The sequence below is a fragment of the Trifolium pratense genome, linkage group LG2 (genome assembly GCF_020283565.1).
Source record: "Trifolium pratense cultivar HEN17-A07 linkage group LG2, ARS_RC_1.1, whole genome shotgun sequence".
Lineage (NCBI taxonomy): Eukaryota > Viridiplantae > Streptophyta > Magnoliopsida > Fabales > Fabaceae > Trifolium > Trifolium pratense.
In genome coordinates, this window is record NC_060060.1 from 40847910 (window position 1) to 40875535 (window position 27626).

The 27626-nt window shown below is 31.7% G+C and overlaps 5 protein-coding genes and 1 pseudogene across 7 annotated transcripts; 3 read left to right on the forward strand and 3 right to left on the reverse strand.

The window, feature by feature from the left end:
* On the reverse strand, positions 1-5301 carry LOC123904702 (annotated as a pseudogene).
* On the reverse strand, positions 4382-7082 carry LOC123908987 (21 kDa protein-like). 2 transcript variants are annotated; one of them, XR_006809792.1, is made up of 4 exons: positions 6422-7082; positions 5244-5410; positions 4816-5120; positions 4382-4620 (listed from the first exon to the last, which is right to left on the reverse strand). XR_006809792.1 is itself a non-coding variant. In XM_045959753.1 (1 exon), exon 1 carries the CDS (start codon positions 7029-7031, stop codon positions 6426-6428), a length of 606 nt encoding a protein of 201 aa, XP_045815709.1. In that variant the 5' UTR covers positions 7032-7081; the 3' UTR covers positions 6338-6425. The 2 variants fall into 2 exon arrangements, 1 of the variants encoding a protein (XP_045815709.1); XM_045959753.1 differs by lacking the exons at positions 4382-4620; positions 4816-5120; positions 5244-5410 and having other exon boundaries at positions 6338-7081.
* A 329-nt stretch (positions 7083-7411) lies between these two features.
* Positions 7412-10127, reverse strand: LOC123908986. The gene is made up of 8 exons (XM_045959752.1): positions 9907-10127; positions 9658-9804; positions 8896-8993; positions 8752-8824; positions 8603-8663; positions 8130-8215; positions 7945-8034; positions 7412-7710 (listed from the first exon to the last, which is right to left on the reverse strand). Exons 1-8 carry the CDS (start codon positions 10039-10041, stop codon positions 7648-7650), a joined length of 753 nt encoding a protein of 250 aa, XP_045815708.1. The 5' UTR covers positions 10042-10127; the 3' UTR covers positions 7412-7647.
* Positions 10128-14094: 3967 nt separating this feature from the next.
* LOC123909456 (non-specific lipid transfer protein GPI-anchored 9-like) lies at positions 14095-15999 on the forward strand. 2 transcript variants are annotated; one of them, XR_006809925.1, is made up of 4 exons: positions 14095-14473; positions 14570-14614; positions 15739-15916; positions 15953-15999. XR_006809925.1 is itself a non-coding variant. In XM_045960298.1 (3 exons), the coding sequence occupies exons 1-3, from the start codon at positions 14155-14157 to the stop codon at positions 15831-15833; spliced, it is 459 nt and encodes a 152-aa protein (XP_045816254.1). In that variant the 5' UTR covers positions 14095-14154; the 3' UTR covers positions 15834-15999. The 2 variants fall into 2 exon arrangements, 1 of the variants encoding a protein (XP_045816254.1); XM_045960298.1 differs by having other exon boundaries at positions 15739-15999.
* A 3685-nt stretch (positions 16000-19684) lies between these two features.
* LOC123909051 (non-specific lipid transfer protein GPI-anchored 7-like) lies at positions 19685-22278 on the forward strand. Its single transcript, XM_045959830.1, has 3 exons — positions 19685-20035; positions 21631-21669; positions 22041-22278. Exons 1-3 carry the CDS (start codon positions 19735-19737, stop codon positions 22133-22135), a joined length of 435 nt encoding a protein of 144 aa, XP_045815786.1. The 5' UTR covers positions 19685-19734; the 3' UTR covers positions 22136-22278.
* A 911-nt stretch (positions 22279-23189) lies between these two features.
* On the forward strand, positions 23190-24878 carry LOC123909898 (UDP-glucuronate 4-epimerase 5-like). The gene has a single exon (XM_045960828.1). It carries the CDS (start codon positions 23402-23404, stop codon positions 24704-24706), a length of 1305 nt encoding a protein of 434 aa, XP_045816784.1. The 5' UTR covers positions 23190-23401; the 3' UTR covers positions 24707-24878.
* The last annotated feature ends 2748 nt before the right edge of the window (positions 24879-27626 follow it).

A 27626-nucleotide genomic window follows, 5' to 3' on the forward strand; every position in this document is an offset into this window, starting at 1 on the left:
TTAAGAACATGATTTAATTAATCCCAAACTGTACAAATTTCTTCTCACAAGGTTCCCGGTAGACCACAACACTGCTCCACCAACTCCAATCACATTTGTTACCATGTTTTCTACGGTCGATACCTCAACCCTTGTAACATTAAGCCCGTTCTTTCGCGGAACGTTCTCATCACTTCTGCTCCCTTCTTGTCTTCCGTACATAACTCTAGTTGAACACCCTGTTAGCAAACATATATACCGCATTTCATGGAAGGATGTTGAGTAATTACCAAGTAAGCTTCGTTACTATTCGTGTTGATGGTTGCATGAAACACAACATACTCCATGTCTGTCAAATTGCATACGACATCAAATAATAGTTTGATTCGATCCTTGCACTGAACATTCACAACCGAATTGCCCCTTTCTGCCCAATTCTGGACCGTCACTACAGTGTTATCGGAAGTTAGCTTGAGTATGGGAGTCCTCTCGTAGTCACTAATCATTTGATGCAACCTTCTTTCACTAATCACTATGCATAACAGACATAGAGATAGTAGTCTTTGCACTTCTAGTGTCATTTTGTGTCCCTTCAAAACCTTTCTTAAACGCACTTCAATCTTTTAAATTTTCTGAGAATCCTCAATAGTGATTCCAGAACCGCATCCAGAACCGCAGTCTTTAACATATATCAGATGCAATGCGGCCATTGTGAGTCCAAAGTCGCATTGATGATCAGCATGTACAGCAAACACCTCCGATAGAAGACCAACTCTATCGGTTCCTGATAATTCAATTCAAGCGCGCAACTAGTTCTCACATTGTGAATGCTCCCAAGTGACTGTTGCAACATACAATCAAAAACTAAGATTAACATCAACAATATTAACAAGTAGCATTATAATTCAACATTTTGACTATTAGAACTAGTAAAGTCATTATTTACAATTAAATTACCTGTTCTGTATATTTTAAAACACTCTTCAATTAACTTGCTTCCATTTTGATGACTGACATGGAAAACTATGTTAGTAATAGTATTTAACTACACGCATTCTCTACGGTTATATATATATATATATATATAGAGAGAGAGAGAGAGAGAGAGAGGATGTATCACATGAGAATGATATATTTATATGAGAATATGAGAATGAATTTTTAGCCTTTAGATTAAAATAAATGGTTCAGATTAAAAACAATAACATGTGCTCTTTCTATTATATCCATTCTCCTTCACACCAATTCTCTTCTTCTTCTTCACATCGTGACTATTGTCTTCTGTCATTGACTCTTCATTTCTGGCCGCCGTCTTCCCATATCATTCTTCTCAATTCCGGTCACCGTCTTCCCATCTCATTCTTCTCAATTTCGGCCACCAATATTCAGAGCCCCTTAATACAACACCTGAATTCTCAAAATTCAAATTCAGAGCAACCAATTTTGCACAACCACACCAAATCTACGATGCATTAACTCAGAAATATGTCCAATATTATAAAAAATCAAATGAATTTCACAGATCTTCATTGTAACATTTTTTTTTAAATTAACCGTAACATGAAATTGGATTGGTTATTTATAATCTTATACTGATCCAAACTATTAAAAAATCCTCAACATAAAATTGGATTGATCAACAAACAAGAGGGCACGATATATATATATATATATATATATATATATATATATATATATATATATATATATATATATATATATATATATATATATATATATATATATATATATATATCTATGGGGGCTGCTAATTTAGACCCAGTTGGGTCTAAATTAGCAAGGTGCACCTTTTGAGTTGGACAAAAATACCCTTTCTTTTTAAAAAAAAAAAAAAAAAAAAACATATTGGCGCTGATCCAGTGTCGCGCGCCTACCGCAGGACCACCGTTACAGACCGTTGATTTCCATCAGACGGCCAAGAGATGATCTCATCATGGCTGTCGGATCAATCAGACAGTCCAGATCATCCATCTCCATGATAAGCCAGCGCATGCACCACACTAGATCTGCGCCTGGAGAGAGAAAATTTCATTTTAAAAAAGCAGGACACGTGTCAACTGCTGGGTGGTTGGCGTGTTTTTTTTTTCATTTAATACTTTAAACTCAATTATTTCGTTGTAAATTAATTTTTTATTTTTTTATTTTTATACCAAAATTCATAATTTTTTTTTGTCTACAAATAGAGACTTGGTTCGTTTGATTTGGACACAAAAAAAAAAACTCAATTTTTCACTACCTTTAATTATCTTTATATAATACTGTGAAACCATTTAGCTGGTAGAATGGTTTCACAGTATAACTCTCTGAAACCATTTTACTGGTAGAATGGTTTCAGTGAGTAATTTCTTAATTGTTTGCTTCTGAAACCATTCTGAAACCATTTAGCTGGTACAATGGTTTCAGAGCGTTGTACTTTGAAACCATTTCACTGATAGAATGGTTTCAGGGGAGTTGATTTTTAATTGTTTGCTTCTGAAACCATTTTACTGCTAGAATGGTTTCACAGTATAACTCTCTGAAACCATTCTTCCAGCTAAATGGTTTCAGAAGCAAACAATAGTTTTTAATTACCGTTTTATCTCATTTAATTAACGAAAAATAGTTTCAGGTCTCAAAAAATTTCATAAAATATACCAAAAGTTCCAGAATATTATCTAATATTTTATTAGAAACAAATAAAAAAACAATTGGTTTCAGAGTACAAATCTATGAAATTATTATTATTATTTGTTAAATGGTTTTAAATAATCAGTGGAATTTGTGAAAATAATTTCATGACTTGAACTAGGGAGAGTGAGGTACACAAGAGGGTTCTAAATAATTCATAGTACTTTACATAAAGTTTTGGAAATTTTTTATGGAATTATAATATTTTTAATTACCTTTTTACTCATTTAATTAACTAAAAATAGTTTCGGGTCTTCAAAAATTTCATACAATATACCAAAATTTCCAGAATATTATCTACTATTTTATTATGAAAAAATAAAAAAAAATAGAGCCTCCCTGAGGCCGCACGCGCACCCACGCGCCGCCGGTGAGAGTGGGCGTGGGCGACGCGCACTGTTCATCGTCCCTCCCACCCGTTTTATGCAGAAACGGGTCGTGCGACCCGGTTTTTGACCCGGTTCGATCTCCCTCAATACTCAACGAAACTCGACGTTCCTTATATGGATTTTGATCGTTTTTCAATTTTACAAAGGTTTCCGGTATTAGTTTTTGAAATCGGCGTTCGATTCGCACGTAAAATGAGGTCGAAATTTGGAAGAAATTTAAAAAATGTAATAGTTGTTCTATTGTTTCAAAAAAAAAAAAAAGGGTATTTTATGATGCAAATTACATACATGCCCCAGTTGCTCTATTGTTTCAAAAAAAAAAAAAGGGTATTTTTGTCCAACTCAAAAGGTGCACCTTGCTAACTTAGACCTAACTAGGGTCTAAGTTAGAAAACCCCATATATATATATATATAACTTGCTTGAATTAACTGTAGAGAATGCCAGTGCCTTTATTGAAAGATTTTAAATATAAATAATTAAAGTAAATCCAAAATATTCAACAATTATTTGTGTTATTTTGGTTGCTTTTTTTTTTTGTAACCTGTTACCTAAGGAGTGTTTAGGTGTTGTGCTTATTAATAAATTTAAACCCGTTCAAAAAAAAAAAAAAACTACACGCATTCTCTACAGTTATAAAGCCAAAGTATATATATATATATATATATATATATATTCAGGATCAAATGGCACAACTAATTTGAAACCAAATGTTACACCTCTCGATAAAATTTTAACCGATATAAATTTTATAAACTTCATCGTTGGATTGAAAGTTTACATCATATAAATCATTTATGTAAAACTTCAGACAAAACATAAAAAACCAAAATTATATAACTAAATAGCTAAATAGTAGGCTTTTTGGATCGAAAATGAACACATTACACAGAGTAAAAGCGTTCGTGATATATTCGTGAATTCAAATGGCACAACTAATTTGAAACTGAATGTTACACCTCTTGATAAAGTTTTAACCGATATAAATTTTATAAACTTCACCATTGGATTGAAAGTTTATATCATATAGATCGTAAAACTTCAGACAAATCCAAAATCATTTAATATGTTATTGCGACACATAAAGATTTACGGCATATATTTTTTTTTAATATTAATAAAAATATGAATATAGACCTTGTAAAAATGAAATATTTCGGGACGGGCTGCGACCCTCCCAAGACCATAGGGAGCTCCGCCCCTGCTTGGATATATCTTATATAGAAATAGAAACTAGAAGTAGATGGAAAAATATTCACTTTCTCATAAAAACTAATTAATATTCATACATCATCACGAATATAAAGAAAAGACGAAAACAATTGAGCATTAAAGGAAATCAATATAATGAATTCATGTATAATTTGTTAATCTCTCTTAGAAATTCATGGTTTGAAATTTTCTAACAACAAAAAATTTGTCTAGTACTGGCCAATCCTTTGATTGCTCTCCTCCACTGTTGCAGCCGGTAAACCCTTGAGCAATGGCCTAAGTTGATTCTCGAGCAATAGTAATTTTTGCAATAATGGTTCCTTGAACATTTTATATAAAACCCAACTTTCTTCCTGAAAATTTGTAATTCATGTAAAATAATAATAATAATAATAATAATAATAATAATAATAATAATAATAATAATAATAATAATAATAATAATAATAATCAACACAATCTGTAGCGTAGACAAAAATAAAATTCGAAAATAGACTATGGTTTTTATCGAAAAGAAAGGCGATATTATGAGTAAATAAATATATAACCTGAGCCTGAAGAAGAGTGCCACTTTCATCTTCATTAGTTTCTAAGCGGTACTCAAACATGAACCATTGACTTAATAGTCCATTAGGTTCCCTTCCTTGAAAGAAGGCTAGAGGCTTTTTCATTCCAATGAGACTATTATGGTCATTCTCATCATCAGAGTAGATTGCACAGCCAGTTCCTTCTGCTCTCCAGTATCCTGCTTTTGTAGTTATATATGTATGATTCCTACTAACTGAAAACTTGTCTTTTCGACCGAAAAAATACCATCCTATTTGTCTATCACCAAATCCTATATTGCATAATTCTGCATGCATCTCGACACAATTAAAGATTATCTAGTTAGATAGAGTTAGCATTGCAAATAATTAACTAATATATATATATAGATAGATCAATTATATCTTACAAAAGTACCATATATACCTACCTGGTATATCCCATGGCTCAATTTCATTGAGATCAAGATCTATGAAATCAAAATCCATCTTTTCAGAAGCAATTTTATTCTTAAGGTACGTAGTGCTCAATAAGTTGTTCATCGGTGGGTTTGAAGATTACTCCACGAGGAAGTGGTAAGAAATCATTCATATCGATCTGCGCGAATTTATTAACACGAAAGGCTCAAATTGTATAGATGAAAAAGAGACCACTTAATTTGCAATGTGATTGATTGATTGATTTTCTTTACATATTTATAGGTTTTCGTGGATCGGCTCAAAAGCCCATTCCGTGTGTGACGGCACGTCAAGTTGGCAACAACGGTAAAGTTTTTTTTTAAGTTTTTTCAAGTTTTTTTTTTTTAAGCCCATTCCATCTTACATTTAAGTTTTTTTTTTTTTTTTTGACAATTTCTATATATATATATATATATATAAGTATTAAATCCCCGTTTCAAAAAAAAAAAAAAAGTATTGAATCCTTACCAAAAATAAATATAAGTATTGATTCCTATTAATCAGCTACAAGTTGGTTTATTCAAAAAGAAGTTACTGAAATATTCTTCTTCTAGATTCTGTTCGGCAAAACTTGAAATTAGGCTTTCTTTGGTAAAAATAAACTTATAGCTGAAAAACTAATAGAATAAAATTAAAGTTTTGTAGAAGAGATAGAATAAAAAAAATACACGTGTCACCTTGTTATTGGCTAGTTGTGCCACATCAGCGTTCTGTTAAAAAAACTAACGGTAGCGACTAATTTTGATGACGAAAAAAAAACGTAGGATTTTTTTTTTCACCATAAAAAAAAGTAAGGATTATTCTTGATCTTGACAATAAGGTAAAATATAGAAACTGAAAACATATTTAACCCTTAAAAAAACAAAATTTCTTTTAATAACGGGACGGTGCTTCACACATAACGGAAAGATCACTATCAGTTAGTGACATGGATTAAAGAATGACGTGTTGTTTTTTTATTGGGGGAACAGTACTAACAACGTATATGTAACTGTATCTAAGTTTTGTTCATATGTTTAATGGTTTTAATTTCAATTTCAAAAAAAGAAAAACACCATCCAACTCATTGGTAGAAGAGAGACTTTTCATCAGTTAAGGGAAAACATTGACAATAGTACAGTTGAACAAAGCGGTTGACAATACAACTGACCAATTTAAGGAGTTTCAACAGTTCGATGAATCGAGGCAAAGCGATTGACCAAAGCGAGTGCGTTGCTTGTAATTTGAGTAACATTGACAACTCTATTCTTGATGGCAGCCTTGACATTTCCCTTCATGGAAGGACCAGAAAAGCCATCAAGACAAGTGTTATCATCAGTAACGGCAGCACTGACCCAAGTTTGCACGTTGCTCATGTGCCAAACGAAATCCTCTCCAACAGCATGACCAATACTGCCTAACTCCCTAACCGATTGGCTAAGACTGTCCAAACTGTCACCCATGTTTTCTATGCAGTCTTGAATGGCTATGTACTCCCTTGGTTTGATGCCTCTTGCTTTTGATATCTTCTTCACAAATGATGCACTCGATCGTGTCCTGGATATGCTCACTGATAGAGCAGTCATGGCTAGTTGTCGCTCACTTAGGCCAATCACGCTCGCATACCCCATGAGGCATCGAACACATAAAATAGGGTAGCGAGTAGCCCTACACGAAGACTTGATAAACTCTGCCGGGGTTATAGAGGATTCTGCGGTGTTAGACATGTAAGTGACAAGGCTCATGAGAACCAGTAAAGAAACCCTCACTCTAGCTGCCATGTTTACTGCTATATACTAACTATATACTGATGTATCATGTATGTACATATATAGGAGGAGTATAGGAAATAGGGATGTAGAAAGTGGAAAACATTTATTATTGTATATATTTGTGTGGATTGCTACGTATTCCACTTTCTTTTTAAAAAGAAAGTATATCATGTTAGCTTTAATTTAAAGGTATAACTTTTCTTTTAATATGTTCCAGAGATATAACTTTTGTCGACTGTTTTTAAAGATACAACTTACTACTTTAACTAAATATATTATTAATATTCTATCTAATTTGATAATGTAAAGCCATTTACTGCCACAGTACAATTCATCATCCATCAAGCATGTGCTCGGAACCATCAAGTCATGAAGGAGACAAATTGAAATTACTCAAAAACAGAACCAAACAATTAATAAACAGGGCTTTCCAACTAAAGATACATTAGTCGTACTAGTAATTCAAAATTTACATTTCATTTACTATGATACCACGGTGAAGAAATCTGCTACAGGTCTATGACAACTCAGTTCTATTTTATATAGTATATTTGATACAATTATCGACAGCACAATTTTCCACAAATGGTGATAATACAGTAAGAAATAAAATGTACTATATGCACTAAACTGTAATGTATTTGAGAAGAGCCCCCCGGAGTTTCTCCATGTATTCTGCAGCTTGCTTCTGCAACAAGGAAAACAAGGACTAATCTCAATATCTCTTATAAAGTATGTGCACCATAAGTTAGTCTGTTATGGTTCAAACACAAATCGTGTTCCTACAATCCTAAGTCAGTTCAAAGTTTTCGTTTTTTCTTGTAACGGCAGCATGAAAATATGTTGTGCTTTAAGGGTAATGAGTTAAAACTCCACACACAGATTCTGGTATTCAGATGAAAAAACATTCAATTGATATTACCTGTTTGGCCTCATGTGCAGTTGCTATGTTTTCATCAAGAAGCGTCAACAAAGATCGATTAATCTCGTTGGTTTCAACCATCTCCAGCAACTGCATTGAAGACAAATTAGACCTGGTTTAACTAGAATCAAAGTACAACACCAGCAACATAAACTCTAAAGAACTGTGAAAATTGATTGATATACAGTTGCTTTGACATCCTTTGATGTCATGATTTTGGTTAGGCTCTCCTTGGATTTTATGAGCTCATTTTGCATCTTGTCATAAGCCTCTGCATAGGAAAATGGAAGCAACCAAGAAAGGAGTGAGCTTGTATTATAGTAATAGTTTTTAAACAATATTTTTTTTCTCGGTCGGAATGACCAATTGATCAAATAATCAATCTAGTCTTTAAAATGGTAGGGTTTCGACAATTTAGTCCTTCAAATTATTAATATATCAAATTAGTCCTTGATATGAAAATATTCGATTACAAGTCATTACAATTCAGTCAATTTTAGCCCCTAAAATAGAATGACAGTGCCTAATGTGATTGAGAATTTTCAAATTCATAGATAATTTTTAAATTTCGTTAATTTCATGGACTAAGTTACCAGTGCCTTACAATTTTATGAACTAAATTGGCCATTCACTGTATTCAGATTCTATTTTCACAAACCTATTGCTTCTTGTATGGCTTTCTCTAGAGCCTCCAGCTCAGCCAATCTATCGTCCATAAGCTGCAGAAACCATCTTTTTAAAAAAGATCAGACACTAGCACAATTTGTTCAACAGAAATATAACCAACAATAGATGTCAGAAACGGACCGGTGTTTTGTTAACAGCAAACCGAATCTGTCCCAACTCCGATTTTAATTCTGAAAAGAATTCTGCATTTAATCTGCAGAACTAAAGAGTCAATCACGACAGAATATAAAGACAAATCTCATTCACTTGAAAAGTACTACGTACCGCGGTCTCATTCTTGCAATCTCAAATTCAATCTCCTGAGCCTCAGTGTCAAGTAAGTATTCAATGAGATCTTGTGGAGTCTCAGGAACATCACGAGACTAAGCAAATGAAGAAAAAAACAGACAAAAGCATTGAATTCGTCATAAAATAATAAATGCTACAAAGAAAGAAGCATTCAAGAAATGAATAAACCATCAATTTAGTCTCAAAAGTTTCACTCCTCCAATTTTTTTCATTTTTTTGGTCAAATAGTTTTGTGACCAGAATTTCACCTCTTAAGGTGAATAAGTAGGAATACAGGATTCGAACCCCGACCCTGCATATTTCAATGTCCTTACCAACTGAGCTATGCTCACGAGGACCATTCCTTAAAGAGTATGAAAATTTGGCATGTTAGTTCCTAATAGAACTAAAATCTTAATAACATGATGAATTTCATATATTTTAGGATTATAATTCGAGTAAAACGACATTTGTCAGGTTAATCCTAAATAGTCATTTTGGCCCTAAATGTATAAGACAGTGCTACTATAGTCTCTAAATGTATCAAAATTACAAACATATTCTCACGTGCCTCTTTTATTAGTAACTTAATTGATCAAATTGACTAACAGAAAACATATTCGATGACTAAACTACTAACAAAAGACACATTTAAATACCAAAATGACTAACAAAATAGACATTTATGAATGTTCTTAAAATTTTGATACAAGACTATTGTGATAGCACCTCACACATTTAAAGATAAAGTTAAGTTACTTGGCGAAGGGCCTGACGACGCTCTTTCTCTTCACGGACTTGACGCTCAAAGGCTTCACGAGCATCGGAATCTTTCTCCATCCGTCTCTTAAACTCAAGCCTAGCAAGGTGGCCAGTATTGGGCTGCCCTAGTATACCTTCTGGATCCTACATCAATCAATCAAATAATTCAATAAACGAATTCCAACTAAAAAGAAAAACAACACAAAGTAGTTAGTTAGTTAGTTAGTTAAGGATTAGTTGAGTTACCCAACTAAGAGGACCAACAGGACCTGGACCAATACACACAATTGTTGTGGGGTTTTGTCGGTTCCATTTGGTTCGGTAACCAGCAGCACCAGTGTTTACATTTGTTGTGGCTATGCCAAAGTTAAGCGTAGCCATTTGAAGGAAATGCCACACTCAATAAAAATCTCTAACTATCTTCAATAAGATGATATCGTTATCTGTTACTATACTACTCTTCTTCCAACTTGGAATAACCTAAACTGGCAAGGGTATTTCTGTAAATTCAGTTTGACACTCTTCCCCTGCTCAGTTGTTACTGGATCTTGTGTTTTTGTTGGGTTTTCAAAATGGGCCACACTAAAAGTTTAGCCCACTTATTTAAGGGATTTACTTTTGCCGCCGGTAGATACTCACGCGTCATACGACTTTTTCTTATTACCATTTCGCTACTTAAGTAGCGGACGTTATAAAAATGATAATTTTAAAAAAATATCGTCCGCTACTTAAGTAGCGGACATTATAAAGGTAGGGTATTTTGGGGGGTGTCCGCTACTTAAATAGCGGACGATGGTATTTTGATAAATTCGTACGCGCGCCAGAATGAGTAGGGTGGCAAAATGAGATATCCTTATTTAATAGAAAGGTGGGTTTCTCAATTGAGATTTTATTTTGCCACCCAACCCATTTTCTCACGCGCCCTACAAAATTACCAAAATACTCATATCCGCTATTTAAGTTGCAGACATCATAAAAATGAGAAAATTTCATATCAGGAGACGTTATAAAAATCTTGAAATTCATGTTGGGGGGGAGGGTGGGTGCTTCCTCAAATTTCACATTTTTATAACGTCGCTACATAAGTAGTGGACATATCCGCTATGCTACTTAAGTGGACAGGTAAAATTATTGAATTTGATGTAGGGTGTTTTTTCCTCTAAATTTCATGTTAGGTTGTGAGTTGCTACCTCCCATATTTTTTTTCTATCAATTACTTTAATGACAAAAGTTTCACATATTAAAAGGAATAAGTGAATTGTTTTGAATTTGAACCTCAATAATTCTTGCATATTACAATTTCTCCGCAATTGATTTATATTGACGGGATACTCTCTAATCCATCTCTAGTCCCTACATTTCTCAAAGCACACCCCTACATATTCAACATTTTTTTATAGATTTTCTTCATTGAACATACTCTTTTATTTGTGTCAAACACTAAATGCAAGTTATCTATTTTAGTTGGAATTCAAATCTTAGTTTGTCAATAGCTGAGTTTAGCTTATTCTACTAGATTCAATTCAAGTTGACCAATAAAATGTATATTTAATACCTCAATTATACGTTATTTAATAACTTAATAATCTAGTAAAAATTATTTATTGAGTCAAAGACAGTAAAAATTATTTAAATGTTCATAATAAAATATCAAATCAATTACAAATTAACATTTTATTTAAAGAATCTATTAAAAAAATTTAAAATCATTTAGTGATCAACATGGTAATTAAACCTACTTTTTATTCAACATTTTATAGTTTATCAAAATTTGTGCAAGTGTTACTAAATATACTAGTATATAATGGTTAATTAAACAATCGTGCGTATGCTTTTCTTGCTAATTAATCAAATTCAACAAAACCAATAATCCAATATATAAAAATGTTATTATCATAATAATTCATATATAGTTGAGGCCTACCTTGATTGTTCAATTCTTTTATCAAATGTTCAGACTTTTTCTCTATTATTTGAGGGAGGGAGTCTTGTTAATATTTTTTAAAACACATAATTCAATTCAATGCCGATGTTATTGAACTTCGGTTCCTATTTCATTTACTGTCTCTCATCAATAGTCATCATTATTAAGGGTATCGCAACATTCCAAATAATTCGTCCTAGGGAAGCTCATTAACTGCTTAAGACTAATGTCTTGGTTTATTTTTAATTTTTTTGTTACAATGTCTTGGTTTAATTTATTATCATCAACTTAATCAAACAAAATCTTTTTCATTCAGCAAAATAAATTTAATTGATCTCTCTCTCAAAATTTTTAATCCAAATAATATACTATGAAATTCTTCTTCTTTTTTCAGGGCCAAAGCATATTGTAAATAACCTTTCGTTACATTTTAATTCCTTAATATTTTGCTTAGACTTGTGTGTGAATGGACCGCTAAACTTCTGCGATGGTCATTTTCGGTTCATGTTTGTCTTAATTGTCTTACATTCACCATTTCATGACACATATCACAATATAAGACCCTCTGTCTATTTTATGCATGCATCTTTTTCTGGCTCTTCCTAGCTAGTTTCAGCTTTACGATCTTCTCTCATTAGGGATTAAACGTTTTATCGGACAATTGTTGAGCCAGTCAAGATTAAATTAAACATGCCCACGTAGAAAAGTTAATAATTCGTCCACAAATTCTACAAAAATATTAAAATAGTTAGGTGGAATGTGATGATTGGAGTTTAAATTTCGGTCCTTCCTTTTGTGTGTGGATAAGTTTTTAATGATTTATCATTTTGTTTAATTTTTTTTAATAATTCTACAATATTTGAAAAATTAAAATCTTGAGTTAGAAATTAAACCTCTAACTACCCACTTAAAATGTCCAAAATTCGTACCACTTAAACCAATTTATTATTGGTAAGGTAGTTCTGAATTGATTTGAGTTAAACGTTAAATGTGTTAAGAGTAAAAGGTCTCCAATTCAAGTTTCAGTGGAGGAGAAAAACATTAACATTATCGACTAATGACTAACTTTACAAATTTTTATCCGTAAAAAAAAAAAAAATTGCAATTTTTTTAAAAATAAAATAAACACACTGTATTTATTTATTATATCCTCAATTAGATTCCACCAGCCTTAGCCTATAGAAATTAATTTAGAGTATCCTCCATTATGTCCATCCAACAACTAGCCAAGTATATAAAAATAAAAAAAATAAAAAAATGCTAATTTAAGCTCGTCATTAACAATTGGTCAATCCATGTTGGAAAATTAAGAAAAACAACAAAATGCTCCTACCACTTATATAAGACTTTCCTTTTGATAAAAAATAATTATAATATTTTTTATCAACAATAAATTGATCCAAGTGATAAAGAGTTTGATCCTTAAACAAATGGTTAAGTGTTTGATCCTTGAATTTCAACTATGGAAAAAAAACTTAGTTGAGATGCGAGAGTTCACAAATTCTCCGACAAAGATTATTCGCCGAAATGTGGTAGAAACTCCATACCTATACTTAAAAAAACTTATAAGACTTTCTTTTGTTTGGTACGCACGTAAAAAATAGTCTCTTATCATTTGGTTTGAACCAATCAATGCTTCAATATCGCCAACCATGTCTTGATGAGTAGATCAAATGTCAACATCCATTTTTTAGCTTAATCGTTCCTTAGGCGTCATCAAGCGTGGAAATCATTCCATTTCCAACTAATTAGTACAGTTGTCTCCCGCTGCTACCCTCTTTCTTACTAAGTTTGTTTAAATTTGTACTCAGAATAGTAGTGCGAAGTATATATTGACTTTGACTATTTTTGGTGATGACTAATCTTCATCAAAAAATTTAGTCGAAATGGTAGTTACAAATTAGAATCCTAGTCTCGGAGTTTAGATTGTGCCTTACAAAATCAGAGTAATAAAATTTAAATTGCAAAATATATAGGGTATGTGCATTTTTTCGCCCAGTAGCCATAGGTCTCTCGTCTTCCAATCCTATTTTTTCCATCTACAGAAACTCTAACATGAGACTTTACTTAAGAGATTCAAGTCCTTTAAAATAAAAAAATAAAAAAAACAATTTCAATTTTACTATAAATGTCCACAAATTCTAACTCAACCGAAAGAAACTTCGAAATTGTTAGGTCGGACATCATAACCGGAGTTTAAATCATGGTCACTCCACTTTGTGTTTGAGTTTTCAATGATTTATCATTTTTTCTATTAAAAAAAACCAAATAATAAACACATATAAAGACAAAGTAAGAATATATTTTTTATGGTAGAGAATCTCACCCAAAATATGTAGATATACAGTTCACAATATTCCTTTGAGATGCAAATCTTACTTGAGAGAGTCACCAGCTAATTAATTAATAAATATATATTAAAGGAAAAAACAAATATTTCCAATGAGGCAATGGGAACTATATATAAAGACTTATACACATCCATATCAAAACAAGAAATTAAATTAAGTGGAACAGAATTAAGGTCTCATTGTCGTCTCATATTTAGTTAGAACGTTACATACAACAAAATGGATAATTGCAAAATTATGATAATTTGGGTGTTAATGATGGTAGTAATTAGCAACATGAATTTAATTAGCTTAGTAGATGCACAAGTGGCTCCACCTTGTGCTGATAAGATATTACCATGCATGGATTACCTTAACTCAACAAACCCACCAGACATATGTTGCAATCCAGTTAAAGATGTTTTTGATGCAACACAAGAAGCATGTTTTTGTCAACTTGCAATTCCTGGCTTACTTGAAGGTTTTGGTGTTAAACTATCTCAAGCTTTGGCAGTTCTTCATGCATGCGGTGTCAATTTTGATGTCAACTCTTGCAAAGGTATATATGTTAAATTAATTAAACATTTCATATTCATATTATTTATTGGGTTCTTTTGTCTTGAAATTTTATTTTACTTTTTTTGGAAAATTGTAGCTTCTTCTCCAGCTCTTTCTCCATCTTTGGTGCAACAACCACCAGGTAAAAGCCTCTCAATTAATGTCTCTGCTTTTTTTGGATTACTAATAATGCTTAAGTAGTGCTTTACTTATTAAGTACACACACAATGCTTTACTTATCGCAAGTAAAATTAACATCATAAATTTTAAGAAATATGAAAATAGAAAATGTTTTCACAAGGTGAGTGAGGCCTAATTTTTCACAACATATATATTTTTTGACTAGGAAATTAAACAAAATCTAAAAAATAAAAAGATGGGGTTTAACTCATTTTACCCGAGAGCGTTTAAATTAGATGACGCATGTTTCTTCTAGTTTAATCAAAGGCTTGAGTTTGATCCCTAGTTTGAGCATGCATCAGCGTTAAAATTCTTAAGAAGAGTTTGCTACTCATTTGGTTCTTACAAGACTCGATGAATTAGTCTCTACAGCGTTTAAATTAGATGACACATGTTTTATCCTAGATTTTGTGCCCCATGAGTTCGCTACTTAAATAGCAAATGGGGTATTTTTGAAATTTCTAAAGGCGAATGAGGACTTCTAGGAGTGCAAGAAGAATATTTTAATGAGACTGAACTATAAATTTCAATGGCTTGAGTCATTTTGGCTCCAATCCCATGTGAAGGGGTCTAAATTACTCCAAAGCTAAATGAGCCGCCTTTTGTATGAGCCACAAAATCAAAACTTGGCCCAAACCCTCAACTTTGTTAATTGTTTCCCAATTTTTTTCTCCCTAAAAATTACATATTTTCTTCCGTCAAAAAATAAATTACATATTTTCCATATCAAAAAGAAAAATTGAAACTTCCAAACTCTTACAATTGTTTCTATGATTCCCGCAAACTTATTTAAACAAAATCTCTAAATTATTTTGAAATAAAAAAATACAGAGTTTTTGTAAAAAAAATCTCTTCAATTCTTTTTTTTTAAATTCAAGTTTTTCTCGACATTTTTATTAGCCCGAATTTTTATTAATTGAGATCTGTTATTTGAACATCGGATTTGGAGATTAAAATTTGACACCTCATTTTCTCTATTTAAAAGGACGAAATCTGATGCATGCAAATGATAATAAAAAATGTATATTATTGTATTTTTGTTAGAAAATTGTGTTTAAATAACTTTTTTCTTTTATCAATTTGCAGCAACACCAGGAAGTGATGAAGGAGGAGCGGCTACGACCGTTTTAATCAAACTCTATTTCATACCGTTCATTTGGGTATCCATGTGTTTTTATTAGGAAGAAGAAATTTGTATTTTGTTGGTTAATTTATTCTATAAAATTAAAAAGATATATGTAAATGTATTTGTAATTTCAGCGAGTTTTTTTTTCTTTTTTTGGTACAAAATTTCAACGAGTTAGACTTTCAAAAATTAAAATAGATGTTTGCGTAATTATTTATCTTCGTGAGATCGTCATCTAACTAAACCAAAATTGTATTTGAAATTATTTTTTCATTATTATTGAACGTATTCCCATGTATTTGGTGGTTGTCTATTTTAGAATTCTATTTCCCCACTTAAACGGATATAATTAATATCAACAATGAATTAATCTAAATAGTAAAAGTCTTGAGTTGTAAAATAAAAAAGTGGTAGAAATCTTGTGTCACTTAAGCAGATGATTAGATGTTCGATTGTTAACTCCAATATGAAAAAATATGATTATTAAAAAAAAAACTCATCTTATATTTCCCATTAATTTCAAATACGCATTGATTAGTGCACACTCAAGAGCAAATACGCATCGTTCACAAGTCACAACAGTATAAAAAATGTGATGTGAATCTCCAATGTCATACCAAAGTATTTGAAAAACAACTAGTATTAGACTAGATGATTATGAGCATTCTCATATATATGTCGAAAGTTTTTTTTATTCATCATTTTCATCAAGCAACACATCATTCCACTGGTCACTTTTTATTTTTTTTATACATAAAAGAATTTGCTATTCTTAAATATTTTGATGTTATAAATGTCATTCTCCCTCACTAGCTAGTGCATAATATCAGAGGATAAACTACCTAAGAATATAAGGAAATACACTACACATGAAACAAAACATTAAAGAGTAAATTGATCTATTTTACTTTATTGCCATCAAACTTTATAATTAGAATTTAGAGGTTATTATTCTACTATCAACCTTAGTTCAACAAGGAACTGATATCGGCCAATAAATCAAAGGGAAATGCTGCTTGTCACGAACTACTTTATCACGAGACCATCACGAATCACGATAGTCCATTTGGCTAAATATCATATCCAACTCTTTATCCAGCCTCCCATGTTTTCCAATAAAGATAAGTTGATCCATGATAGGTTCGTGAAATTTTCTTTCGCAATGAATAGCACCACCGTAGATCAAAAGAAGCGAAATTAGGAGCAATATTTAAAAGACAACTTTCACAATCCATTTGAAGTCCAAAAATCAAAAGATGCAAAATTAGAAGACAACTTTTACAATCCATTTGAAGTCCAAACTTTATAAAAGAAACATGTTAGCCTCACAAAAGATATGAGAGATTATGAATCCTGAATTTTTTGTTGTAGACTCATAGATTTTGGCCATCAAACCATATAACAAGGGTGTCTCTTATTACACCTTCATCAATCAAGATCATTAGTGTCATTGTACCAAATTTTACATGACTAAATCTAAAGCTTCTTTTCCCATTGTCAAATTGACCCATTACGATTTGTCCACATTTCATCCATATTATATTAACCAGAATAGAGGCCCAGAGCCAGACCCAGTTTTTCTATTTTAGTTGTGTTGTTTGTTTTCAATTTTTTTTTTTTTGGCATTCGTCACCAGTTTTCAATTATTTTATGAAAATGATTATAAAAATTATTTTTGTTTTACGATAGTTTTCAATTTTATTAAAAAAAACCTTTTATTACTAATTTCAACATGACAATGTTTTTTGTCCTATTTGGTTTAATGCAATTGGTTTAATATCAATAATTATATGTTTATAAGAATAAGAATGATTATTTTTTTTATATTATATGCAATTTAAATCGATGATTTTTTTTTAAAAAATTATGTTTTTTTATTTATGGGCCACTTTTTAATTTTGCATAGAGCCTCTAAAAACTCGGAGACACCCCTGAATCACATCATAACAAATCACGAAGTTATTACAACCACAACTTTTAATTTCCTCACTTTACATTTTAACCACTTTAAAGATTCAAATCTCAAAATTATAAATCTCTACTTTTACCAATTTCATTATCAAATACTTAAACACTTACTATAAATTTTTAAATTTCTCTCTTATTTTCATGAATATTATGTTTCATAATATTTTATTTTGACTTTATTACAAAACTAACATGTAAAATGAGAACTCACTCCATTTATAAAGACATGTTCAAACATTCTTCTATCTAATCTTAATCTAATGTAAGACTATTAATATGTCGCTTTCACTTACTCATATTTGGTGATGCCTCACAAAGTTTTACATGGATCAACTTATTTAAAAAAGGGTCAAATGCTTTCGTTACTTTCAAAGGTTCAAAACTATGGTTAAAAACCAATTTCCTCACATCATAAAGGCTCTCCAAACAGATTGGATCGAAAATTTTAGACACTTTATCCAAATTTTAATTGAGTTTGATCCATGTCTCATTTGCCCTCAACTCACCATCAAATTGACATAGTTGATCAGAGAAACAATAAAATTTTAGTTATTGATGGTTTCTCTCCCAACCCCCCTCAATTCTTTTCTACCCCCAAAAAATCCAAGTTTGCCCCTTGCGGTTTGAAACATTTTTGCCAAAAAACTTTGGTTCGTATTCACCGAAGCCAAATATTAGACCATTTCGGTAACTGCAAATCGAACATTAGCGTTTTTGGTACACAAAAAACGAACGTCATCTTGTTCGGTATCTGCGAACCGAAATGTCCTAGATTTCGGTACGTTGGTCGCTGGAATTAGGTCATTTTCGGTAGAAATTTACCGAAATAATTGTTTCGGTACCTACGAACCGAAATGTCCCAGATTTCGGTAAGTGGTTACCGAAATTTATCAGCATGTCAGCTTATTTCGGTTTGTATAAACCGCAGTACCCCAGGGACAAAAACGGAAATTCAGGGGGTAGAAAAGAATTGAGTGGGGTTGGGAGAGAAACCATCTTAATTATTTAATTTCAGAGAAACTCTAAAGCAACTCCAAAAGACACCTTACTTTTTTCTTGCAAAAAAAATAATGGAGATTGAAGAGTGATTGATTTTTAAGAAATAAGGATTAGAGAGATAAACGATTGACCAGAGATAAAGACAAAGCAAGAATATTTTCCCCATGAAATAAAAGTAGAGAATCTCACCAAAATAAATAGCTCAATTCATCTATATATTCGACTCTCAAATATTAATATTATTATTATATTGAACATTTTTATCGGGTTCAAACTCAATTAATAAATACTAATATTGTTAAATGAACACTTTTATATGAATTCGATCTCAAGACCTCAAAATTTTGTGCGTGTGTGTGTGAGTTTCTTGTGATGATCGTCACTTCATTCACGGATGAAAAAAAAATTATATATCTTAGTGTCAGGGTGAGTAAAAGGAAAACATGCATGTGTGAACTTGATTGGTGTTTCCCCACATGTGGGATTAAGAAATGAGGATTTTATTGTGGAATAAGCGGCCCTCATAGCTACTTCGGGTAAAATGGTTAAACACCAGAACCTGTGGATCTTCTAAAAAGAGTTCAAAGAGTTATGCATAACAATATTATATCTCTTAGATTTCTCGATGTAATGTTTAAGAAGAAATATTTTGTCATCCAAAAAAAGTTAACAGCGCTGTTTGTTGTGTGTTTATCCATTCATGTGTAATTATTTTGAATATATAAGATTATTTTATAAGTTTATATATTGATCATGCTTTTAGTCAACTGAGTGCCAATCTTGTTGAAAGAGTCATCAAATCACCAAGAAAAAATAAACCAAATATTAATTAATTCTAGGAAAATCAACCTTTCAAGTGAGGCAATAGGAACTATATCTATTAATTAATCACCAAATTAAACCAAAGCAACATATAAATACACACATTTCCGCATAGGAAAAATGTAACAAAATTAAGGTCTCATTGTTTCATCAATTATAACAACAAAATGAATAATGGCAGAATTTGGGTATTGGTGCTAATAATTAGCATCAATGTAATTAGTTTAGTAGATGCACAAATGTTTCCAACTTGTGCTAATCACCTATTGCCATGCATTAACTATGCTAATTCAACTAAGCCACCAGATTTTTGCTGCAATGTAGTTAAAGATCTAAGCACAACCCACAAAACATGTATCTGTCAACTTGCAACTCCTGAATTATTTGAAGGGTTTGGTGTTAAAACTGCTCAAGCTTACCGATTTCTCCACTCATGTGGTAGTAGCTTTGATTTCAGCTTCTGCAAAGGTATGTCAAATTAACAAAATATTTAATATTAATTGGGTTTTTGTCCTTTTTAATGTAAATAAACATTATGTCGTGCAAGTATAATTACCGGAAAATATTAACCTTGTATCTTTGAAGTATTATAGTTAACGAATCAAATATATTAAAAAAAATAAAAAATTTACACAATATTAAAATTGTTTTAAAATTTGTGTAGTCAGCCATTTAAAAATATAAAAAATGTTAATTTTAATATAAAATTTACCATTTTGATTCTTTTTTTTAACAAGCAAAATAACATTTTGATTCTTAGAGCACTAGTTAACATAATTTTTTTTTCTTACACAAAAATTCTTACGAATTTAAAAATCTATTGTGATAACCCAAAAAAAAAAAAACCATTATACTACTAATTTTTTTTTTCGGATTTCCACCCGCTCAAGTGGTGAGTACAACTAGTGCTGCCGGCAAGCAAGCAGAAACAGAAATTAATGGATCCATGAAATTAAATTTTATTTTTAGATATAACATTTTTTTAACAGCAAATATATTAATTGTTATTATTAATAACCGGTCTCTGCACAAGACGAATAGAGATCGGAAAAAACGAAATTACAAAACAAATGTGTCGTATATAGGCGGAACACTAATAAATAAAGTCAAAACCAGACACCACATAATAGAGGTTCACTTCTAATCTCATTCTTAGAAGATCACTCATCATCAGCCTCCAGGTTATCAAAAAGGACCATCAACCTGACCCATAAAGATACCACTAGACTCTAACTTCTGATCTCGAATAAAAAATAATCCGTTTAATAATAATACTTTTAAAAATTGTACAAAAAATTTATTAATTTTAAAAACATGTAAAAGAAAATATTGATATGTGTCCTAATGTTTTACTGCCTCGTTCCCAATATATAAAACTTCTTTCACAAAAATAGTTTTTGCATTAAATTTGTCAATAATATACATTTTTTTCCAAAACTACTCTTCAATTATTAAGACTGAAAAATATTAATTATTTTTATTTCTTTTCATTTAAGTATGAGTATTTTTGTGAAAATTTAATTAATACACATTGAACTTTGAAAATGATTTATAAAATGGAACAATAAAAATTTACAAAAAAATCTTATATATTGAAACGGAGAGAGTATTTCGTATTTCAAACTAAAGATGAGTAAGACCGGAGTAAGGATCCTCTCAATTTTCTACGATTTTCATTTTTTCCATTACCAAAGTTTTTTAATATTTTGGAGGGTATAAAAAAGATGTTAACTCATTAAATTAATGTCACACTTTTACATTTATATTTCCAAAACTATATAGTAATGAATAAAATGAAAAAAAAATACAAAATAAAGAGATCCCACTCGTAAGACCAACCCGTCCAACCGTGCATTTAAGATTTGTGTTTTTAATTTCATTTTCACTAAAATAAAATTATGCTGGTCTTGGGATCAATAGACAAATTTTCATCAACTTTGTCAAAAAAGCTTGTTCATGTGATTTTTTTATTTTCTCTTATAATTCGGGACGGATGAAGTATTTACCTATTAATGCATTTATATATCCTGAAAATTTAATTTTACTTTATTGGAAATTTTCAGCATCTTCTCCAAGTCCTTCTTTGTCGGAACAACCACCAGGTAAAAACCTCTTAATTTTCGGTATCTTATTTACAATTTTAGTTTTGTTATTTTAGTTAATATAAGATTTTAGTCCTACATTTTATGAATGAAATGCATTAAGTTTTCTTTCGTAAAAAAAAAAAAAATAGTCCCTACATTTGTTACATAAGAAATTGAATCTCTTAACATGGTTGGGCTTAAAATTTTAAAATAACACTGCATTTGTCTCGTTAGTTTAACTTAATTGATATGAATATTGCATTATATGTGTAGAGGCCAGAGTTTGAACATCAGTCATCTCATTTATCCATACATTAAGGATAAAATTTCTAGTCACTAGATTACTTAACAAAAAAAAATAACACTGCATTCTTTTTACCAATTTGCAGCAACATCAGGAGGTGACGAAGGAGGAGCAGAGAAGATTGCTATAACTCGAGTTTGCTTCATGCTGTTTATTTGGGCATTTATGTTGTTTCATTAGGAAGAGACTGGTCGAGAAAGTTCATTTGATGGGGGGCAAAGAACATAGTCATTGTGGTTTCACACGAGAAAAATATTACTAAGTTTTTAAAATACTTTATAGCTAAAGTTTTAAAAATTATAAATGTCCTTTTATACATATTTTCATATTTTAAAATGATATTGTATTTGTAAAAAAAATGATATTGTATGTTTTTCCATTGTATACTATATAAGCCAATATTTATATGTATGTATTTAACAAAACAATTGTTTATATCTACAATTCGTTTTATGATGTTTATATGTATGATATTTATCTTTAGTTAAAAAAAATGTATGATATTTATCCGTCGTTAAAAATATTAAAATTCAGGTTTGGTGGTGATTTAAAGTGAAATTTAAGAATTTTTATTCTAATTATTATATGTGGTACTCAAATTCTTTATGTTTGCGGCTACTTGACTTGTCTCACCTTTAACACCATAAGTTTTGTTTTAAGTTATAATTTGACATTTGTTGTAAGTTGTAACCTCAGAATTATGCCCACCTTGTAACAAACTTTAAATTTATAGCTCTAGTTTCTATATACCATAATGAAATTGAAATCAATCATGATATACAATGAACAAAGTTTATGAACGTGATACATGTATTCTAACTTGTATTTTATAATGAACACTAATTAACATACATTTTATATTGCCATGTTCCAACGGTAGTAAACATATATAAGGCAATATCAACAAATGGCTTTATGACTATGATTTCCAAGCCAACGGTAATAGTACATATATATATATAGAAATATTATCGAGAACTTTTATGAGTGTTATTTGATTTCACTCCATGTAATAAGAAATGCATTCACACAAATTATTTTTTAATGGTTTGACTAGTTTGTCTTGATCTATTACTTAAGGAATTTTTATGATTCTTTACATCAGGTCATACAATTTTTTAACACCGTTACTACATTAAGTCATTATCCAACAAATTATAAAATAAAATAAAATGATAGAAAATTAATTATTAATGAGATAAGTCCCACTTAAAATGACTGAGAAGGCAAGCAAGAAAAACTCAAGAAGAGCAAGCTAATGAAGTAAGTAACCTTAGCGGTGGAAGTAAGCAAAGCAAAAACAATCACACCAAGTCAATACTTCAATAGTATAAATAAAAAGTCAAAACCCTCAAAAATATTTCTCAAAATACCTACCTTCTCCCTCACCCACAACTCAAAAACCACACTATTCTCAAATCCTCAAATGTGAAAAAAAAAACAAAAATGGATAACATAAGCATATTACCATCAACCCCAGGAAAATTAAAACCAGAAAAATACTACCAACCTTATAATAATAATAATAATAATTACTATATTCATCGCATTAGATTATCAAAACTTACACTATGGTCTTCAATTTTCCTAGCTTTCATTATTTTCTTTTTCATTCTCTCACCTTCCCCTTCCCCAAATTCAATTCGGACCCATAACCCATGGGGCGGACCCGATTGGGAAAAACGGGTCACCAAATCCGCCCGACGCAGCTCCGCTTCATCTCTCACCGTACTCGTCACCGGTGCTTCCGGTTTCGTCGGTACTCACGTCTCACTCGCGCTTAAACGACGTGGAGACGGTGTTCTAGGTCTTGATAATTTCAACCGCTACTATGACCCGAATCTCAAACGCGCTCGTCAGAAATTACTCTCACGCGCCGGTGTTTTCGTCGTTGAAGGTGATATCAACGATGAAAAACTTCTTCAAAAACTCTTCGATGTTGTTCCATTTACACACGTTATGCATCTTGCTGCTCAAGCTGGTGTTCGTTACGCAATGCAAAACCCTAATTCTTATATTCATAGTAACATTGCAGGTTTTGTTAATCTTCTAGAAGCTTCTAAATCGGCGAATCCTCAACCGTCGATTGTTTACGCTTCATCGAGTTCAGTTTACGGATTGAATTCGAAAGTTCCTTTCTCCGAAAAGGATCGAACGGATCAACCTGCTAGTCTTTATGCAGCTACAAAAAAAGCTGGTGAAGAAATTGCACATGTTTATAATCATATCTATGGTCTTTCTATAACTGGGTTGCGTTTTTTCACTGTTTACGGTCCTTGGGGAAGACCTGATATGGCTTATTTCTTCTTTACAAAAGATATTTTGAAAAGGAAACAGATTACTGTGTTTGAATCACCTGATGGTGGAAGTGTTGCTAGAGATTTTACATATATTGATGATATTGTGAAAGGTTGTTTAGGGGCATTGGATACTGCTAAGAAGAGTACTGGTGTCGGTGGGAACAAGAAGAAAGGGAATGCACAGTTTAGGATTTTTAATTTGGGTAATACTTCGCCGGTTCCGGTTACTGAACTTGTTGATATATTGGAGAGGCTTTTGAAAGTGAAGGTGAAAAGGAAGGTGATGCCGATGCCGAGAAATGGTGATGTTAGGTTTACTCATGCTAATATAAGTAAAGCACAAAGGGAGCTTGGTTACATGCCTACTACTGATTTGGAGACTGGACTCAACAAGTTTGTGAGGTGGTATCTTGACTTTTACAATCCTTTAAAGAACAAGAGTGTTTGGTGATTTATTTTATTTCACGTGTTTTGCTTTTGTTCTGTTTTGCTGCATAATATTTGTGTATTATTATGATGTAATGTACCACATTCCCCTATTTCTCTTCCCTATAAATAATTGCAGTGTGCTAATTGTGCTGAGGGGAAGAACTAGTATATATAGTATCATGGACTTTAATCTTCCTACGTGTGCCTTTTTATGTTAGCCTTTTGTACGGTTTTTGATGGAGTATTTAAGGCGACTTTTGTTGAAGTTTATATTTATTCATATAGGTGCAAAGTTTTAAATTGCAGTTAAACAGCATTACATGATAAATGTGCTGCATTCGCCGTTGTGATGCCGTTATAGTGACATTTAAAACCTTGGAATCTTTGTATCGTGGCGGTTGTGAACTGCAATTAAAAATTACTGTTTATAGCTAAACGATTAGTCCGACACTATGCTTACCAATTGAATTTTAGTTTATATGGTTGAAAATCTCTGAAAGCATGGTTAGCCCCAAAACATCTAGAGTTCTTTTTGTGGTCAATTTATGTTTGGATTTTGTAAGGTTAAACCCTACATATCATGTTTTAGGTTTAAACTACGAACTTGTTATGTCATGTTGTGGTTTAAGCTAGTTTTTTTTGCCTGTATGTAATGTTTCATAAGATTACAAGATGGTTTCCTCTTGGAGATTATGTATTGTGAATCCTCATTGACATGGATATTTTTTGGTCCTCTCATGTTAGTTGAGACTGAGAGTCCTTGTCTGCGCCAGTATTCATATACACGACAACAGAGCTACACCCAACTCTGTATATAAGCCAGTGGTGTCATTGGTCCAATTTGGCTTATACCATTCAAGCATTCACCATACTGTTATGTACTTGTCTATCACTTTATATATATGTAGCACTTGATTTTTTGTTTTGAATTGGAATATAGTCGGACTCAGGAGGGTAAATATGTATCAGTTCATTCATGTACTGGTGTCATCTATGGTGCTTTATATTCAGTGAAGTTTGCTGATTTGAAAAAATTCAGCATAATTCCAAAAAAGTAGAAACTGAATTTTTCTGAGCTGACACAACTGCATACTTCGGCATGTTCTGAATGACCAAAATTACATTTTTGGATCAGTTTGATGTATTTAAGATTTTAAATGTCCGTTTGGATATGCGATATGTTTGTTTGTGTCTCTTACTCATGTCAAAATAAGTGTGCATTGTGAATTTATTGAAGCGGCTATTTGCCTACACAAACACAAGCCAAGGGTGATGTTATCATGAATACACTCTTTTCAGTTCAGGAGGGCTTAAAACTTACTTAACTGTTGGTAATTCATTCACTGATTGTAGAATCATCAAAATCTACATGCAGTTGAAAATATCATTGTATCCATTGTTGTTCATGGAGTCATCAAATAGAGCACTATGACTTTGTTAGGATAATAGGATGTGAGCAAGAGTGTGACTAAGCGAGAAAAATGTGAGAAACATAGGAGATTTTATAAATTGGTTCATGTGAAAAAAATATTTATAAAATAGAAGATAAAGAAGTGTGTATGTGTCTCTATTTACTTCAACAAAAAAAAAAGTCTCCATGAATTTAGCATTGAAAAAAAATTCAGGTAGAAAAATTCTATTAAGTTAAAAACCTTTGCTTCTAATGTCAGTAGCTCAGTATATGTGGAGCTGCCTGATCTTGTGATCTTAAGGAAAAACTTCCATACTGACAACAGCGAAGGAAGCAGGAAATTATGCTCAATAGAAACGGAGGAGCAGAGATGAAAGTATTCATGAAAATAATTATTTTTCAAAACGGACAAGTTGGTCAATGTAAACAAGGGATTTGGATCCTCTCCAATTTTTCCTTCATGTTTTCTCTCATTTTCGTAATCCAATGGTTGATTCTTTCTCTTCTTAAGTGTGTTTTTATTCTTTGTAATTTACCAACTCTTAGATTAAGAAAATTAGAGAAAACATGAGGGAAAAATTTGAGAGGACCCAAATTCGTAACGAAAAAGAATAGTGATAATATAACAGAAAAATAAGTCATGGAAAAAAGTATGCGCACACTTCCAAGACAGTTCGATTATGTCATGGCAGCAATTCAAGAGTCAAAAGATCTTAATACTACGACCTTGAATGCTTTGCAAGTATCATTGGAGTCGCATGAAATGCGAATGAGTGTAAGGTTAAGTGACACAATCTATCTATCTATTAAGCATTTAAAGCTCTAGAAAATCTGACAAACGAGGGATTTGTGCAGAATTTTAGAGGTACATCAAGGTTTCCCAGAAGAACTACTAGTAACTTAATGGTTCAAATCCAATATTCGATGTCATAACTCATAAATGCTAGAAGTAGGGAAATCATATATAGCATCAACAAATTTTTCTAGTCAAGCAATTTGGTTCCAGAAGATGCTAAGAGAAACATACATTGCATAAAAGATCCAATCTAAATTGTTCAAACCATCACTCCAGTAGTAGCATATATTATTAGAAACTAGCATAAACACCGGGTATACATCCAGGAACTAGAGACAGTAGTAGGGATGATTGATTGACAGCTTACATGCGGGAGAGATCCTCTGACAGGAGAGTAAATCTTTTAGAAATCGAGGACTCTCATTTGGGGAACTGTGATAGCAGATTGTCATAGCTTGTAAATGTCTCGCATTCTGTAAAATATATGCTGCAAATCGAAAATCACCTTCCACCGCAAAATAGCCTGAAATTGTACATGTTTTTAGATGAGACGAAATACATTTAGGAACATGATATGGGTATTTCCAATCATCTCTGCCTCTTGTTTGTGTCCACTGTCAATAAACAAAAAAAATATAGGTTTTGTAAAAATCCTTAGAGAATAAAAAAGAACCAACAAAAATCAATAATTATCCATCGGTGTGACTAACAAACCTTTGAAATTGAAAGAGCTTC